At 39.4% G+C, this 15,331-nt stretch overlaps 2 protein-coding genes and 1 long non-coding RNA gene across 4 annotated transcripts; 1 reads left to right on the top strand and 2 right to left on the bottom strand.

Moving 5' to 3' along the window:
• Positions 1 to 257: 257 nt before the first annotated feature.
• AT5G42950 (GYF domain-containing protein) lies at positions 258 to 7,372 on the bottom strand. The gene is made up of 10 exons (NM_123660.3): positions 7,125 to 7,372; positions 6,526 to 6,614; positions 5,579 to 6,448; positions 5,376 to 5,496; positions 5,195 to 5,290; positions 4,177 to 4,953; positions 1,598 to 4,088; positions 1,315 to 1,505; positions 1,178 to 1,237; positions 258 to 965 (listed from the first exon to the last, which is right to left on the bottom strand). The coding sequence occupies exons 1-10, from the start codon at positions 7,204 to 7,206 to the stop codon at positions 598 to 600; spliced, it is 5,145 nt and encodes a 1,714-aa protein (NP_199109.1). The 5' UTR covers positions 7,207 to 7,372; the 3' UTR covers positions 258 to 597.
• Positions 7,373 to 10,666: 3,294 nt separating this feature from the next.
• AT5G06425 lies at positions 10,667 to 10,885 on the bottom strand. Its single transcript, NR_142916.1, has one exon. It is a non-coding gene; the product is annotated as an other RNA (long non-coding RNA).
• Positions 10,886 to 10,969: 84 nt separating this feature from the next.
• Positions 10,970 to 15,313, top strand: AT5G42940 (RING/U-box superfamily protein). 2 transcript variants are annotated; one of them, NM_001344467.1, is made up of 6 exons: positions 10,970 to 11,256; positions 12,384 to 14,093; positions 14,242 to 14,301; positions 14,427 to 14,525; positions 14,614 to 14,754; positions 14,841 to 15,313. In NM_001344467.1, the coding sequence occupies exons 2-6, from the start codon at positions 12,471 to 12,473 to the stop codon at positions 14,991 to 14,993; spliced, it is 2,076 nt and encodes a 691-aa protein (NP_001330419.1). In that variant the 5' UTR covers positions 10,970 to 11,256; positions 12,384 to 12,470; the 3' UTR covers positions 14,994 to 15,313. The 2 variants fall into 2 exon arrangements, with proteins under 2 accessions (NP_001330419.1, NP_199108.1); NM_123659.4 differs by having other exon boundaries at positions 10,970 to 11,280.
• Positions 15,314 to 15,331: the final 18 nt, after the last annotated feature.

Genomic DNA, 15,331 nt, shown 5'->3' with positions numbered 1-15,331 from the left:
GATCTTCCTTTTAATTATTGGAACACAAGATTGGACACCCACTTGCCTCCTACCACACCCGCCATGTATTCATTCATGTCGGTTTGAACTGCTATAGCCCAAACAGTGTGACGGTATGGTTAATTCTTTAAACGCTACACCGTATGAGGGTATGTCGAATCAAAATCCCATTATACAAACCATGTATCACGTTGTCATCTGTGTGGTTCTCATCGTTAAATTGAAACAATACGAAACTACAGTTTGCTGTTCAAATAGGGATTTCTAAATTGCTACGATTGACCTTAAACCGAATCCCAATTTCATTAAAAGAAAGAGAAGGAAAAAGAAAACCAAAATGGAATATTTGGGTGAACAAAAAAGTGTCTAATACATAAAACAACAAACATGATCCAACATCTCTTTTGGGTTTCGACTAAAAGGGAAGAGGAACATGAAAAAACCTCATCTCGCTTGAAAGTAGTCTAACAAAACTTCCTAGTGAGATAAAACAAGTTCCATCCCATAAAATTAAGAAGACCAAGATTTGTCCTAAAAACCAAATGTACAATGAAAACTGAAGCCCAAAAGTGTATAAACGTATCCAACTTCTTCCTCTCAGTCCTCAATTGTCTGAATCTCTCCCATCATGATCCGGTTACTAACCACATTAAATCCCAGAACCGATGCGCTCAAGCTAACCTTCTTCCCTTTCTTCGCCTTTTTCTTTCCTCCAACTTTCGAGAACCCGTCATTTGCAGCTGTAGTGTTATAGTAATAGTCTTCACCTGTGTTGTTTCGGGTCCCGACTCCCGAGCCCTTTGATTGAAATGCAATCTCAACTACTTCTGATGGTAACAGGTCTTTGTAGTTGAGAAATTTGTCGATGAACTTGTGGTCAGGGTCACGAGACCCCAGATTTTCTATCAGAAGAGTTTCAGCTTCTGATCGGGATAGCTTCAGACAAAATTCCAAGACACTTGTATCTGGCAAAATAGATACACATGATAGATATCAAAAACATAATAAAATGTTTGAACGAAATGAAAGAGGATGTTCTCGTCCTGTATGTTCTTCAATCTGTCCTAACTAGGTTATAAGAAAATTAAATAGAGTGCTTAGGGTAGCCACCTAGAGCTCATTGAAAATGAGATAAACTTTTTAATATGAAAACTACAGTGTAATATGAACTTTTTACCTTCGGAACCAAGAAGTCTGAGACATTCGCTTTTGCACCAATCTCTGAAGCCATTCGCCTCTGGAAAACCACAGACACATGAGAAAATCAAGCCAATAGTTTCGGACAGACAGAGCGATCTTCAGTAAAAAGCAAACCTGTGAGTTTTGTTACTGCCTCTTTTTTCCCTTTGTGTGACGCCTGAGTGACAACAGGTGAAGACAAAACCCGATCCGCAGATCCCATTGAAACTGATTTCTGTCGATTCAGTGAAGTTCCTGCATTAACTTTTCCAGGAGTGTTTTTGGTTCCCCAACTGTTTTGACTTGTAAGATGTGGAAAGTCTCCCCTGCTCAAAAGAACTCTCAGTTAGTCGATTCTTTCAAAAAATATAAGGCGACCATAAAATGCAAACTCGAGGAACAAGAGATGGGTTCATACTGTTTTGTGTCCTGGGTTGATTGCTCAACTGGACCCCAGAAAAGGTCATCATCTCCTTTGGATTTTGACTGAGAGGAAGATTGAGAAACAGCCTGCGATGGTGAAGATGCAGAACGCGACCAGGAAGCACCGCCCTGATGAGCCTGAGGTGGAATAGCTTTCTGGGTGGTAGGTACTGGACTAGGGGGTGGATGAGATGAGGTCGTCATCTTCTCCTGCTCCTTCACGATGTCCCTAAGCGAGCTAGGTTTTGTAGATTTTTTGGGACCAGAAGACCATGCAGCAGCCGGTGGAGGATTGTTTACAGACTCTCCTTTCCAGAGAACAAAATCTCCCAGAGAAGGCCCAGAAGGAATAGCCGGCAAAACTTCCTTCTCCTGCTGCTGCAGAATACGAGAACTTTTTCCCTTCTCAACAGAGTTTGTTTGGAGGGATGTATCTACAGCAGGAACATGTGCAGCAATTTTTGCACCAGAAGTTTTTGCCCTCGCAGATTTCTTACGGCTCTTTTTTGTTTCCCTAGCGTCAATAAAGTTATCATCGTCGAAAGACTCTGCATTAGTGGTCGTGACTTGCATAAATGCATCATTGTTAGAGATGATTTCCATTACTTCCCTCTCTTTGTCACTGGATTTGGCAAAAACATCATCAGCCAGCAAGTCATGCAAGTGGCTTTTCTTAGCCTTAAGAGTAGGAACACTTTCAGGCTTTACAACACCGGTTTGAGTAATAGCTGACTCTCCATGAGTCTCCCTTAGTATGTTAGAATCTGAATTGGTAACAATTCCAGCCCAAGGAGCCGCCGAACCCACTGAATTCACGGTAGAAGAAATCTTTGGAGCTAAAGCTTCTGCTTGCGCTACCCTCTGTTCTTCCATTTGAATTTCCAGTAATGACTTCGGCTTAAAGCCAGGAGCAGGCTTCCAAGCTCGTCCTGGTTGTGTTCGTGTGTTTTGCAGTGAAGACTCTTCTCCCCTGACTGAATCTACTTCAGAACTCATTTGGGAAGTGTTTGAAGCTGTGGCTGTGGAGCTTTTAATGAGGTGAGTATCATTGTCTATCAAAGTGTCAGCCGACTTTTTAGTTTTACCCTTTATCTCAGAATCATCAGCACTTCCTGGTTGAGGTTTCTTTGTCTCCTGCAGAGGAGCTCTAGAAGTTGACTTAGCCAGGTCAGCAGCCTGCTTAGCCCGCTGCTTCCTGGACTTCTTCTCAGAAGTCTTCCGTGCTACAGAAACGTCATTGTTTTTAACTTCAGTTGCAGGAGTCTCCCCAGATAACTCAATACTGACCTCTCCCTTTCCAGCATACATGTCCTTAGACTGCTCCTCCAGCAACTTACTTTCAACTATTTCGGGAGCTGTCATAGTAGCAGTGGAGCTTTCATTGTTTGGATAGCTCACAGGTTCTTCCACATTATGTGTAGCATGATAGCCAGGGGAAAGGACAGGCTTTTCTGAGTACAAGCTGTTCACATAGTCTGCAGAAACTGTTCTTTCATATTCTGATTTCGACTCTTTTTTATGGGTATCATCAATTTGATCAGGCAGAACCATCCTAGGGTCAACATTACCAAATAGCTGGTTTTGCAGGTGCAGAGAGGGGGTTTCGAAAGAAGCAACAGTCTGATTAGTGGCATGGGTTACTGGGAGCAAATCAGCTAAGTTGATGCCTCGCTCCTCATGGGAAACAGGAACCTGCACCTGCTGATTGACTTGTGACATATCTTTTGATGGTTGCAGCCTAAGCGCATCAAGAGACGCCTGCAACTGACCATAAGATGGGTCTCCAAACCGTTGCTGAGAACGCTGTTGATCAGCAAAAACCTGAGAATACAGCTGCTGTTGCTGTCGTAACAATTGCTGCTGCTCTTCTTGTTTATGTTGGTGTTTAAGCAAGAGCATCTTTTCCACCAATAGACGCTGATGTTGGGCAGAAAGTGGTGTCTGAGCATTCAACTGCAACAAGAGCTGTTGCTGCTGCAACAGATTGAGCGATTGATGCTCTTGAGAGAGTCCAGCAGCGAGCATCATATCAGGAGATAACATGCCACCTGGATTATTTTCCATAGGTTGACCAAGTAAACCTGACAAAGGTAAATTCTGCTCTGGCAGTCTCTGCTGTTGGACCCCAAAGGGAATTTGCGTTTGGAAAGTTTTAGCATGGTGCAAATCACTTTCCTTTTGAATGGGTTGAGACCAAGCAGGAAGAGGACCACTAACAGCAGGAGAAGACCTATCCGTTACACCTTGGAGGATGGACAACAAATCAGAACTTGGAGAACGGGTAGGTTGTTGAGCATTTTCTGACACATTCTCTGATCCTGGCATCAGGTTTGCAGATTCCCGACCAGGCCAATATGAATACGGACTAGGTATTGATCTCTGCCGCTCAAGTTCCAATTTCTTGGCCAGGAGATACATATCAGCCCCACCATCAGTAACTGGTAAAGACAACCCACCAGAACTATTTACTCCATATCCTTGAACACCTGCAGACACAACAAAAAAACAGAGAAAGTGAGGATAACAATAGATATTCTTACAACACACACACCAAATGGCTAACGCTAGGACTACCTTGAGCTGAATTGGTCAGACCCCCAGACATCAATGATTCAATAAACCGGTTCTCCGCTACAGTTCCTGCAACATGCTTATACCTCATATCATTTTGCAACATATCAGTCTCACCCATCCCAGAATGAACTTTCCCCACACCAGGGAAGGCTGATGTACCAGCTGCATCAACAAATTCGTTTTGCTTGGCACCAGTAAAACCAGGTGGTGGACCCGACTTAGCCCGTAAATGTGGCATTACATCACCAAGTAATGAAAAAGGAGAATCATTTGGTGCACTTGCAAGACGAACTAGCAAATCTATGCCAAAATACCCAGCCTCAAACCATCCAATGATATCAGATCCAGAAAAAGGGCCTTGAATTAGACCCTGAGGATCTTTATAATAGAGTGAAAGTTCTTCAGGCGAAGATGGGAGAAGCTTTCTAACTTCCTGCTCCCTGTCGAACACCAGAGATGGCTGCCTTCTAAGTGAAGGATCTTCACTGATTTGCCATCTTGATTCACCTTTCGACTGCGGCAACATCATATTATTGCCACCTAAATGATTTATTGAATCTTTAGGATGCGACCAAACACTGTCAGAAGATTTCAGCCTGCTATCAGCTGAAGGGTCATTCCAATCATGTGAGTTCCTATTCGACCTTTCTCCCCCAGAAGACTGACGCCATGGAGAGGCAGATTGAACATGAGCATTTCCCTGCATACTGGGTTCTTTCAGTTCTCTGACAGGTGCCTCATTGCCTCTCCTAAAAGGTGCATAACCTTCATGAGAAGCTGTAAAATGACAGAAACCATATTGTGAGAGGCAAATAGGGACAGAAAGAACTCGCATATCACTCAGAACAAATCTTAGCATTTTCAGCTTTGACAACACTGCTCAAAGATATTAACTGATATGAGTTAATTTCGTTAACCATAGAAATGGACATGCACTTGGTTCCAATATCAGCTATTCCTAACAGCACCAACATGAGTCAACAAAGCTGCATGAAGGCCACAATCTGTCAACACATACCTTCAGGCCTAAACTTATCATCTGGATAGTTCCTTGTTTCTCCACTTTCATCTTTAGACTCCTCAGCACCGAATGTCATATCTTCTCTGCTTCCAGCTGCAACAAGGTATTCACAAAATTTACCATTTATTTCATAAACACAAAAGACTAGAAGCCTGGATGTCTTTTACAGAATTCTTACCAGGCCTGATCCGTCTAGGTTGTGAAAACTCGACCGGATTTCGTCCAGTAGGGCCATCCTTGGACGTCTGAGGGGCACCACTGCTCACTATTTTTCCTTTCTCAATCGCATCCAGAACATTCTGTGAGTAAAAGTGGGTATAAGGATCAGAACTGAGATACCAGAGGAAAAAGAAAAACATCAACTAAATTATGACTACAAACCACTTCATCGGAACTTGGAGCACAAAGAGCCAGAGGATCCGTTGGCTCCTCAGACGTTAGGGAAGGCACCTCAATAAACCCATCCGGAAACTTTTCATAACACTCTGTGTCAGCCATCCTGTACACATCCAACAGTTTCATTCTGCTATATCTCAGATGGGGAGGTTCTCCAGGACCACTTTCCCCCTTGTCAGAGGCAGATCCAGGGGGATGAGACTGGTTTGGTGCGCTAGTAAAAATGCTTCCACCAGGACTCATCCTTCCACGTCCAGCTGAAAAGATAGCAGTGTTCTCTCCACGCCCCCTGCTGTGGGAGAAGGAAGTAACCTGTTTGTTTGGTGTTGATTGGTTGTGAAGAGCTTCTCCTCTTCCTCGACCTTGAGAGGGTCTCCAGGGCCGGTAATGGTCTCCATCGCTAGTAGGAAGAGATGGACCCTTCTCACGAATGATTTCACCGTCCTTACCAGGTTCATCCCACTTATTACGCGGAATCTCAGCTTCCTTGTCATCAGGACCCCAGCGAGAGTTCCACTTGCTCTCACGCCTCTGCTCTGGCGCAGCATCCTTGTTTCCTGAATCAGTCCACCGGTCATTCGGACCACGTCGTTGTTCCCCAAATTTAGGAGCCACATTATCCCACCGGTCAACCTTCTTATTATCACCAGAGTCTTTGTCGCCATTCCGCCAGCGGTCATTTCGGACTGAGGACAAGGTGTCCCTTTCCTCATCACGCCAACGATCACGACGACCACTTTCTGCATCAAGCAAGGATGGCCGGAAAACATCTTTTTTCTTCAGATTATCCAGTGTCTCCTCCCCATTCCCTGTTGTTCTCACAACATCCGAATGGTTTCCATACTGATTAGGATCCTGTAAAACATTAAACCAGCTCACATGTTAAGAAATCAAAAACAAACTGCACGCATACACAAACAATAGAAACATACCCCAGTTCCCATCCCAGTCTTGTTCTCCCCTGGTTTGGAGAGAAGCCACTGTGGTGAAAGAGGAATCGCATTGTCAGAACCTTGGATATCTGCACACACAAGGCCAAAATGTCACTCTAATCCTTTAGCAAATACACAGTAAAAGAATCAGCTTTAGGTCTCTACAAGGGATACAATGAAGTACCAATACGTCTCACATCAAAGATTTAAACAATACACATCTAATGGATCTACAACAACACTAAACAACAAACAAATTGATAACACACATAGCTCATGGAACCATTAAAAATCAATGCTTTAACAATACCAAATATTAAAAATAACAAATTCAGTACCAAAATCAAAACCCCAAGAGCTGAAAACTGGTAATGTTATCGAAAACGATCTAAAGACACCAAAAACCCTAATTAGAGACTTATAATATAAATTCTGTTAACGCTAATTCAATCTCCGATTAAGCACCGGGAAAGAGATGAGCTACAATCACACTGAAAAATTAGGATTGTGTTCGAGTCTCTGTAATGAGAGAGACTCAAAACACAATCCTAAATCATCGGGAGAGAAGAGGAAGAAGAAAAAAGAAGCGATTAAAATACCTTTGAAGATCTGGTGCGGTGGATTGACGGAGAGGTGTTTGTTGCGGTGGTCTGCGGCGGAGCCAGCGGAAGAGTTAGCCATGGATTTGATCGGTTTCGAAGTTACAAAGAGAGAGAGAAAGATGAAGCGACGAAGAAGAGAGAGAGCGAGAGCGATTACGGTGACGAGGAACGTAGGTTTAAAAGAGAGGAACGACTAAAATACGGCGTAGGTTAAGCTACTATTTCATATCTAGCGTATTTTAGCATTCTCCATCTCTTTTGGTTAGCTATTAAAAAAAATTAGAAATCTTTCTCTTTTTTTTCTTTAGGGTTAGACAGTTTCCCCATGATTATCCACTTTGTGTCTGAACGCACGCGCTTAAACAGAGCGTTTAACTCACTTGTCTTTGGATATCAGTCTCACGTGGGGTTTACGCGCATTGGAGGGAGCGCGTAGAGTGTTCTTACTTGTTTTTGTTGTCTCGTTCGCATTTGTTTTTTTACCGAGTCCTTTGAGAATAGAAGAGTGGCCCTTCTTTGGGTCTATATGGATAGAGTTTCTACTTACTACGAAAGAGTACTAAACCGGAAATTAAAGAGGCAGAGCACGAGTCAGGACCGTCTACTCTATGTTGCTACGAAAGAACCCTAAACCGGGATTTTAAAGAAGCCGAAAACATGATGATGGTTTTGGATTGGGTTTTGACTTTTTAGACAGTTTGTGACTTTGTGTCTTGATACAACACCACATGCGTTTGGGCGTATCTACGTCAACATGTGTGGTGTGTAAAGGTCACGAAATTTACTTCTAGGTTCCTTTTAAGATAACAATTGATACCCATCTCAAACACACCAAAAAAAAAACTATCGGTTTAATATATGATTGTTGTGCCAAAATTATATATATATATATATATATATGATTGTTTTATCGGTTTACAATGAAGGTGAATAGAAGCGATCGTAGCCGGTCTTATAAAATCCAGGCTGAATAGGAAAAAAAAATTGGGCCTTTTTTAAAAGTAAACTTTACTTTTATTAATTATTTTGTTAATTATGGGAGATTCATAATTTTTATTTACTGTTTTTTCTTAATTTTGGGACTTTTTGCTAATTATGTTTTTTTTGGCTAATTTTGGATATTTTGTTAATTTGGGGTCTATTTTACTAATTATGAAAACTTTGGTTAATTATAGAGCCTAGAAAATTCATTAAAAAAAAAACACTAACAAATCTACATAAAATGAGCCTCAAAATTTGAGAGCTAATACCTCTGTTTCATAGAATTATGTCAAAGGTTAAGCTTGGAAGCGATAAGAGAGAATGTGATTGACTTACAACGATTGTATGAGCATTAGTTATTACTTATTAGTTATAATTGATGATAAACGGTCAAAGAATATTAAAGCTTAAAATTTAAAGGCTTAAACAGTATTATGGTGGAGACAATCATTAGATCAAATTTTGAGTTTTTTCTCTCGCTTGAAGAAGTTTTTTAGGTCTAGTTTCTTTGGTTCTCTTTGATTTTCATCGCATGTCAAGATTTCTTAAAGAAGTTTCATGAGTGAGTAGGTACTCCCCTCCGTCGACGGCGGTATGGTTCCCATCGATGTATTTGTGGCTCTAGTTTGGCGGAGGACGAGGTTTGTTGGCGTGGTTTGGTCATAGTATATTACTTGGAGTAACTAATACACCTTGTTGTGCAAGCCAACTTATGCCATATGATTGACTCAGATATAAAAATGTTAGCCCCTATGAGAAAGTGATTTATCAAATTCCGTCAAGGTAAAATGCATGTGGTTCGTTAACATCTAATTCAACTACCAACCATATTCTGAAACCACAGATGAAATATACAATGATAAGCTCTACCACAACCAGATCCAAAGAATCATGGCATATGAGTCGTAACATGGGTTCCATTGTTAACAAAGAGGAGAAGATCAATAAATTTTCCATGCAGGTTTGTGAAAATTTTTCCGTCCTCCTTCTTTTTGAACTTTAACTTGCTACTATTGGACCACCAATGTGATTTACTATTTCGTTATGGCCATTGATATCCAATGAGCTATATAATAGCTAGATCCAAAGAATAAGCTCATGCGCATAATCCGAAAGATTCATTTGCTACTTCTAGTGCATGTGCTTCAGATGTTCCATCCACTTTTTTTTGTCTATGATCATTTTTTACTGGTGAGCTTTGATTAGCAGCTTATCCAATGCTTCATCTTTTATCAAGAATTGTAGACAAGTAGCTTTTATAAAGTTTTAAAATTAATTTTTTTTTTGATAAACCCTATCAGCTGATCTGGTCGGTAGAATTGCACCTGTTTTATAGTAGACTTCTCTCCGAAAGACCACCATAAAGTTTGTCCCAAGTTTGGAGTGTTTTCCGAATTTCATGGATAATCAGACCGCCTGCATTTCTAACTACCATGTAAACCAGTTAGAATTTAGCCAAAACCCAACTAACACACTTTTCAGACAAATGTGTTTTTTTTCCAAAGATGGTCGAACTTAGATATAAAAATTTCACTCTTGACCAAAATTTTCTCTACCATATTGAGTAATTCAATTCTCTCTCTAAAAATTAGAGAAGTAACCCTCTAAACCAAATCATTTTAAAATGTATATAAAAACTCATTTAAATCATGATCAATTACAACATTATATAGAAATTCTCTCTTCTTCGAATCTCTCAAAGTAAGATGGTTATAATCATGTGTGTGGTTTCACTAATTAAACAAAGACACTTTGATTTTCACAATGAAATCAACATATGCCTTCAAAAACATTTCACATCCCAAAACAAATTTTAATATTCAAATACTTTTCAAAAATTAAAATTAAATTATGCTTTCAGGGGTATATGAAATTACTTTAATTTCCATATATCAAAGTTAAAATGTGCAACCATATTTGGATTTTATAAAATTTAAACAAAACATTAAATTTAAAATGATTTTTCTTAAAATATAAAAATATTATGTATGAATAGAATGAAATTTCTTCTTAAAAAAACGTTTCAAGAAGATAAAATTTATTTAAGGGGATGAACCTTATTATTTACAGTTCAGAAAATAATAAAGAAATTGATTGCTAATAATAAAATATTGACCAAAATTTAGAAGTAAATATTACACATAGACTTTTTGTTAACCCTAAAAAAACCTTTTTCGTTTTTTTCCTTTCTTTTATATATATAGGATAGGATAAAACCATTCATAAGTTAATAAATCTGCACACATATACTCTCTTTTTTATTACAGTTCACGCATTGATTGCAAACAATAAAACCAATATTGACCAATTAACTAGAAGTAAATATTATTAATAAAAATATTTTTTAACATGATGCACTCAAATAAAAAATATTTTTAGATTTTTTCTTTCTTTTGTATATAGGATAAAGAAAGACCATTCATAAATTGATAAATCTTGCCAGTACCAAATTTAGGTAACTAGTGATTCTGATCCACACGTATACTCTTTTTTTTTGTACATATATTTAAATGGGGAATCTAAGCTAATGGAAGAAAATAAACAATAAAAATAAAAAAGATAAACAGAAGGAGAAAGTAGACCAAAGTTACATGACAACTAGGAAACAAAAAGTTCGAAAAGAAACCGGATTTGTTCTGCTCGGTTAAGTTCCGGTTTAGTTCAGTATGAACAAATAAAAGTAAAACAAACGAGGGACGTGTGTATGGAAGAGGCAAAGGCTGAGAAACTTTTGGTTGGGACAATTTGCTTAAGTAATGACTAATGAATGACCCAAAAGAAAAATCCTATTAACTCTTTCTTCTTAAGCCAACTTGCTTTCTTCTTCAACATTACACATTACGTGTAACTGTAATTAATTAAAAATCTTTACACATTGAATTATTAGTTTTTGTTTATTCGTTGATTTAGGCATTTAGCAATTCAATTCAGTCTTTGGAAACTGTTCTTATGACTGACCCTTTTTAACTTTTTGATTCAATTTCCTTAAAATATTAGTTTTTATTTTGGGTTATATGGTAAATTACACATTGCCGTCTCGTCCTAATAATCCTCTTTTCTGTTCCCATTTGTGTTGTTGTGCTTTGCTTCCTTCCTTTTTCCTCATTCTCTCTTCTTCTCCTTCTTCCTTCTCCTCCACCACAAAGCGGTAGGTTTCTCTCTTCAACAATCGGTGAGTCTCTTTCGTTTTCATTAAGAATCTTCATAAAGTTTTGATTTTTATTGTTCTTAGATCGATTTATGTTCTGTATCTGTTTGGTTTTGGTTTTGATTTTGATTTTTGTGTCTTTTCTGGGTTCTATTGGGTTTTCAAAGCTCGATCGAAATAGATAAGAATCGGTTGGTGGGTTTTTTGAAAAATAGTTTTTTTTTTGAAATTTTGTGTCAAATTCTGTAGAATTGTTGTTGTGGTGAATTTATTATTCATCAGAAGGTAAAAAAATTATTTTTTGTTATTGGGTTTTAGATGTTTGAATCGGATCTTTACTTCTATGAGCTTGTTTTATGAGAAAGTTTGATTCTTTGAGGTTTTTGAATTGTTTTTTATTGTGATGATGCTTTATCTTCAAGCTGTGGGTTTCTTTTGTCTTTGCTTTTACCTTGCTGTTTCAATACATCTTTGCTTGGTATTGAGGATTTGTGAAACTTCATACGCTGTTGCATCTATGGGTAGTTGATATGTCATTGATGAGGCAGTGCTTATTTTGATATTTCTCTTGTTTTTCTGAATTGCCATTGTGGTGGTAGTTGAGTAAAATGTTTTTCACTCTTTTCCTTGTTTCAAAATTGGCATGCTTGTTACGTGGTCCTGGATTTTGTTTGTACCTCATTTTCATTGACGCTTTGTTTCGAAGTTGGCAGTTAGGTGTCAATTTGATAATTTAGACTTGAAGTTCTTTTGTGTTTAGAATGGTTGATCATATGAATTTTCTATCGCATCTGTCCTCTTATTTTTTAAGCTTGTTAATAACTCATGTGTCATTAGTTTCCTACTGAATCATTTGTGTTTTAGTTAGGCGTCGCATCTAGAAGTAAGTTGCATTTAGTAGTAGTTGCAGCGGTCTTGCTTTGAGTGACTTTTGCACCTTGTGCTCTTCTAGGTGAAGCAGATTATATGACTGTATATGCAATCTCAGGGTGCCATTTATTATTACAATTGTAGGAGCTATGTTTTGATTGAGTGTGTTTATATGTTTCTTATTACAGTTGACATCGTGTAGAAGCCTTTTCCTTGTCTTTGTTACTGAAAGATCTACTGTCTTTGTTGTTTTGCAGTCTCCCCATTAGGCACATTGTTGAGGGCAGGGTAGTCTCGTGAGTTCTCTTCTCCTGAGTGTAACTGTGGTTAAAAGCTTAGCCAAGATGCAGGGGGAGAGGGCCAGTCTTGGCTATTTATCAGAGGCCTTGAACTTTGAGCATGGTTCTTCTTCAAGTAATGGTGTGATAGATCATTGGGAGAATATTCACAGTCTTGGTGATAATGACTTGCAGGATTACATGATTGCAAATTCTGAATCAAATACTTCGCTTGCAAACTCAGTTTATCACGAGCAACAGGGTTTACGCAGATTTAGCCTTGGTGAGGCTAGCTCTAGTGGCACGAAGGATGAAGCTTCCAGTCACAATGAGCAACGAATGGAAACAAGATGCTTTGACGGACGAGGAAATGAAATAATTGATTTAGACCCAGTGTTTGCGCAGCCATCAGGCACAAATCAACCTGTTCAGAATGTCAATCTGAATGCAGAGTATATAGAAATTCACGAGGATATTAATCCATATAGAGGTCGGTCTGGCTTCATAGAAGCTAATGGACCAGGGACCAGGGTCTCACAACCTGGCAGATCTTTTGAAGAGAACGGTGTTGGAACAGGTTCTTCTGTAGAGGGACGTCGTGCATCCTGCAAAAGAAAAGCTCTTGAAGGCAGTATTAGTCAATCTTCTTCAGGAGGTTATCATGATTTCCAGCGTGGAGAAAGCAGTTCGTGGACCCCAGGTTCTACGGTTTTTAGGCCAGGAAATGGTTTAAACATATCTGGCTCCCTTGACAATGGACCAAGAGGAATGGTCTCCGGTACTGTACCAAATTTTCCTGTTTCTGCACCAAATTTTCCTGTTTCTGCCATTGCAGAGAGCTCCAGTAGAAATATATGCGTCAGGAGTAATCCCTCAGATCATCAAGAAACTGTAAACCCATCTACCTTTGCTGCGGGAACTGTTGTCAGGCGGCCTGTCCCTCCATCCCAGTTGAACTTGTCAAGACACTTACCAGCAGATCAGCATTCATTGGACTTGAGACCTGGACAGTCTTTTGTCGTTTCTCGTAACCCAAATTCTACTCCTGTGAGCATACCACCTGGTTCAAGGACTATGCTACCACCATTTCGGTGGACTGGGAGCTCACTAGTGGGTGGAACATCGAACTCTACTGCGCCCGTTGAGAGAAATCTTCATCTAGATGAAACCAGGTCAAGAAGCATACCCGGGAATACTCTTGAGATTCCCATGTTTGCAGCTCCTGAGGTAGGAAATTTTGCCCGTAGTCAGAGTAGCAGAAATGTAACAAATGGAAACCTGAATAGTGCATCATCAGTGTCCAGGACAGGCTCAACAACAAGTGTTCCACCACCACCACCACCATCTTCTAATCTAGCGTGGACTTCTTACCAGAATTCACCACATTATCAAAGAAGAAGGACTGAAAGGTCTGAACTTGCACGTAGGTCCTTGCTTTCTTCCCTTGCAGCAGATGCTACAAACCAGAGATCTGGTGATCATCCAACACTTCGTTCGTTGGCCCCTCCTGCCTCTTCGGATGGGCTTGTGCTTCAGCCTGGTGGTGATAATAGTCAGATGCATAATCGGGCTTACTCGAGAGCAGGTCCGTTGTTTGATAGGCAAGGGGATAGTGTGGTTGGTATTCCTCATCCTTTGCGGGCCTTGGCAGCTGCAAGCAGAGGAAGAAGCAGACTTATGGTGTCCCAGGTCAGTCGATACAAATTCTATTGGCATGTAGCCTTTAACGTGGATGGAATTTGTTAACTTTGGCTCATTCAGTTGCGCATAAATACCATTTGTTTGTTCTTCAGCAGTCACTCAAATAGAACTAACAATACGTTTCTCTTTCCGACAGATGCAGAATGTCTTGGATGTCATGCGTAGGGATGCTAATAATAACAACTTGCGGCTTGAGGTTAGTTTTTCCTGATTGTAGCGAAGTTATCTAAATTCGAACTTGTCTTGTGTCTGTCTCTGTTGATTTCTAGATGAACTAGCCTAATAACTGGAACATAAATAATCTGGATGCTTGTTTTCCAGGACGTTATGCTTCTAAATCACTCAGTACTATTTGATGGGGCTACTGGTCATGACCGGTATAGAGACATGCGACTTGATGTGGACAACATGTCATATGAGGTAAATTAAAAACCATAGTGAACCATAAATCTTTGTCTGAGTCACGTTAAATCACTAAATCTAACTCCTTTTGGTTCATAAACTGTAGGAATTGTTGGCACTAGAAGAGCGGATTGGAGATGTTTGTACCGGTGTAAACGAGGAAACCATATCAAACCGGTTAAAGCAACGAAAATACAAAAGCAACACAAAATCTCCACAAGATGCAGAGCCATGCTGTGTTTGTCAGGTAAAAATATACTAGTTACTGAAATAGCATTTAAAAGGTATAAGATTGTTTTTCGTCCGAGTATGAATGGTGAAAACTTGGTGCAGGAGGAATACACCGAAGGAGAAGACATGGGGACACTAGAATGTGGGCATGAATTCCATAGCCAATGCATTAAAGAATGGCTGAAACAGAAGAATCTTTGCCCAATCTGCAAGACTACAGGCTTGAACACCGCGAAGAAGCGGAGGATAGCATGATGATTTCTCGAAAGAGCTTTTTTTTTTTCTTAACTATTCAATTTTATAATCAAAAATGAAAGAAACAGAAGGTACCCTCAAGCCCCCACACCATTGCAGAGCCAGGCAAGTTTGTCCCCAATTTTTTTTAAAAAAAAGATAGAATTTGTTCGTATTTATAATCTGAGTATGAAAGATGGAAAGATTTGGATTGAAGGGAAAAGATAAAGGGTGGTAGGGAAATGTTGTTTTTTTCTTTTATGGATTTGTTTGGATAATTTAATTTTACCCATTGTCAATTAAGTTTATGAATCCTTTGAAAGAAGCAGGAAGTTGAATCAGCCGATTTTGAGAGAATA

The sequence above is a fragment of the Arabidopsis thaliana genome, chromosome 5 (assembly GCF_000001735.4).
Source record: "Arabidopsis thaliana chromosome 5, partial sequence".
NCBI lineage: Eukaryota > Viridiplantae > Streptophyta > Magnoliopsida > Brassicales > Brassicaceae > Arabidopsis > Arabidopsis thaliana.
This window is presented reverse-complemented; position numbering and strand designations above follow the sequence as displayed.

Excerpts from the sequence above, each read along its gene's own strand:
- AT5G42950 (NM_123660.3), bottom strand. The coding sequence starts at position 7,206 with ATGGCTAACTCTTCCGCTGGCTCCGCCGCAGACCACCGCAACAAACAC. Across the intron at positions 6,615-7,124 it reads ACCGCACCAGATCTTCAAAG|ATATCCAAGGTTCTGACAAT; the intron begins GTATTTTAATCG and ends TTGTGTGTGCAG. Across the intron at positions 6,449-6,525 it reads AGACTGGGATGGGAACTGGG|GATCCTAATCAGTATGGAAA; the intron begins GTATGTTTCTAT and ends AATGTTTTACAG.
- AT5G42940 (NM_001344467.1), top strand. The coding sequence starts at position 12,471 with ATGCAGGGGGAGAGGGCCAGTCTTGGCTATTTATCAGAGGCCTTGAAC. Across the intron at positions 14,526-14,613 it reads TGGACAACATGTCATATGAG|GAATTGTTGGCACTAGAAGA; the intron begins GTAAATTAAAAA and ends CATAAACTGTAG. Across the intron at positions 14,755-14,840 it reads AGCCATGCTGTGTTTGTCAG|GAGGAATACACCGAAGGAGA; the intron begins GTAAAAATATAC and ends AACTTGGTGCAG.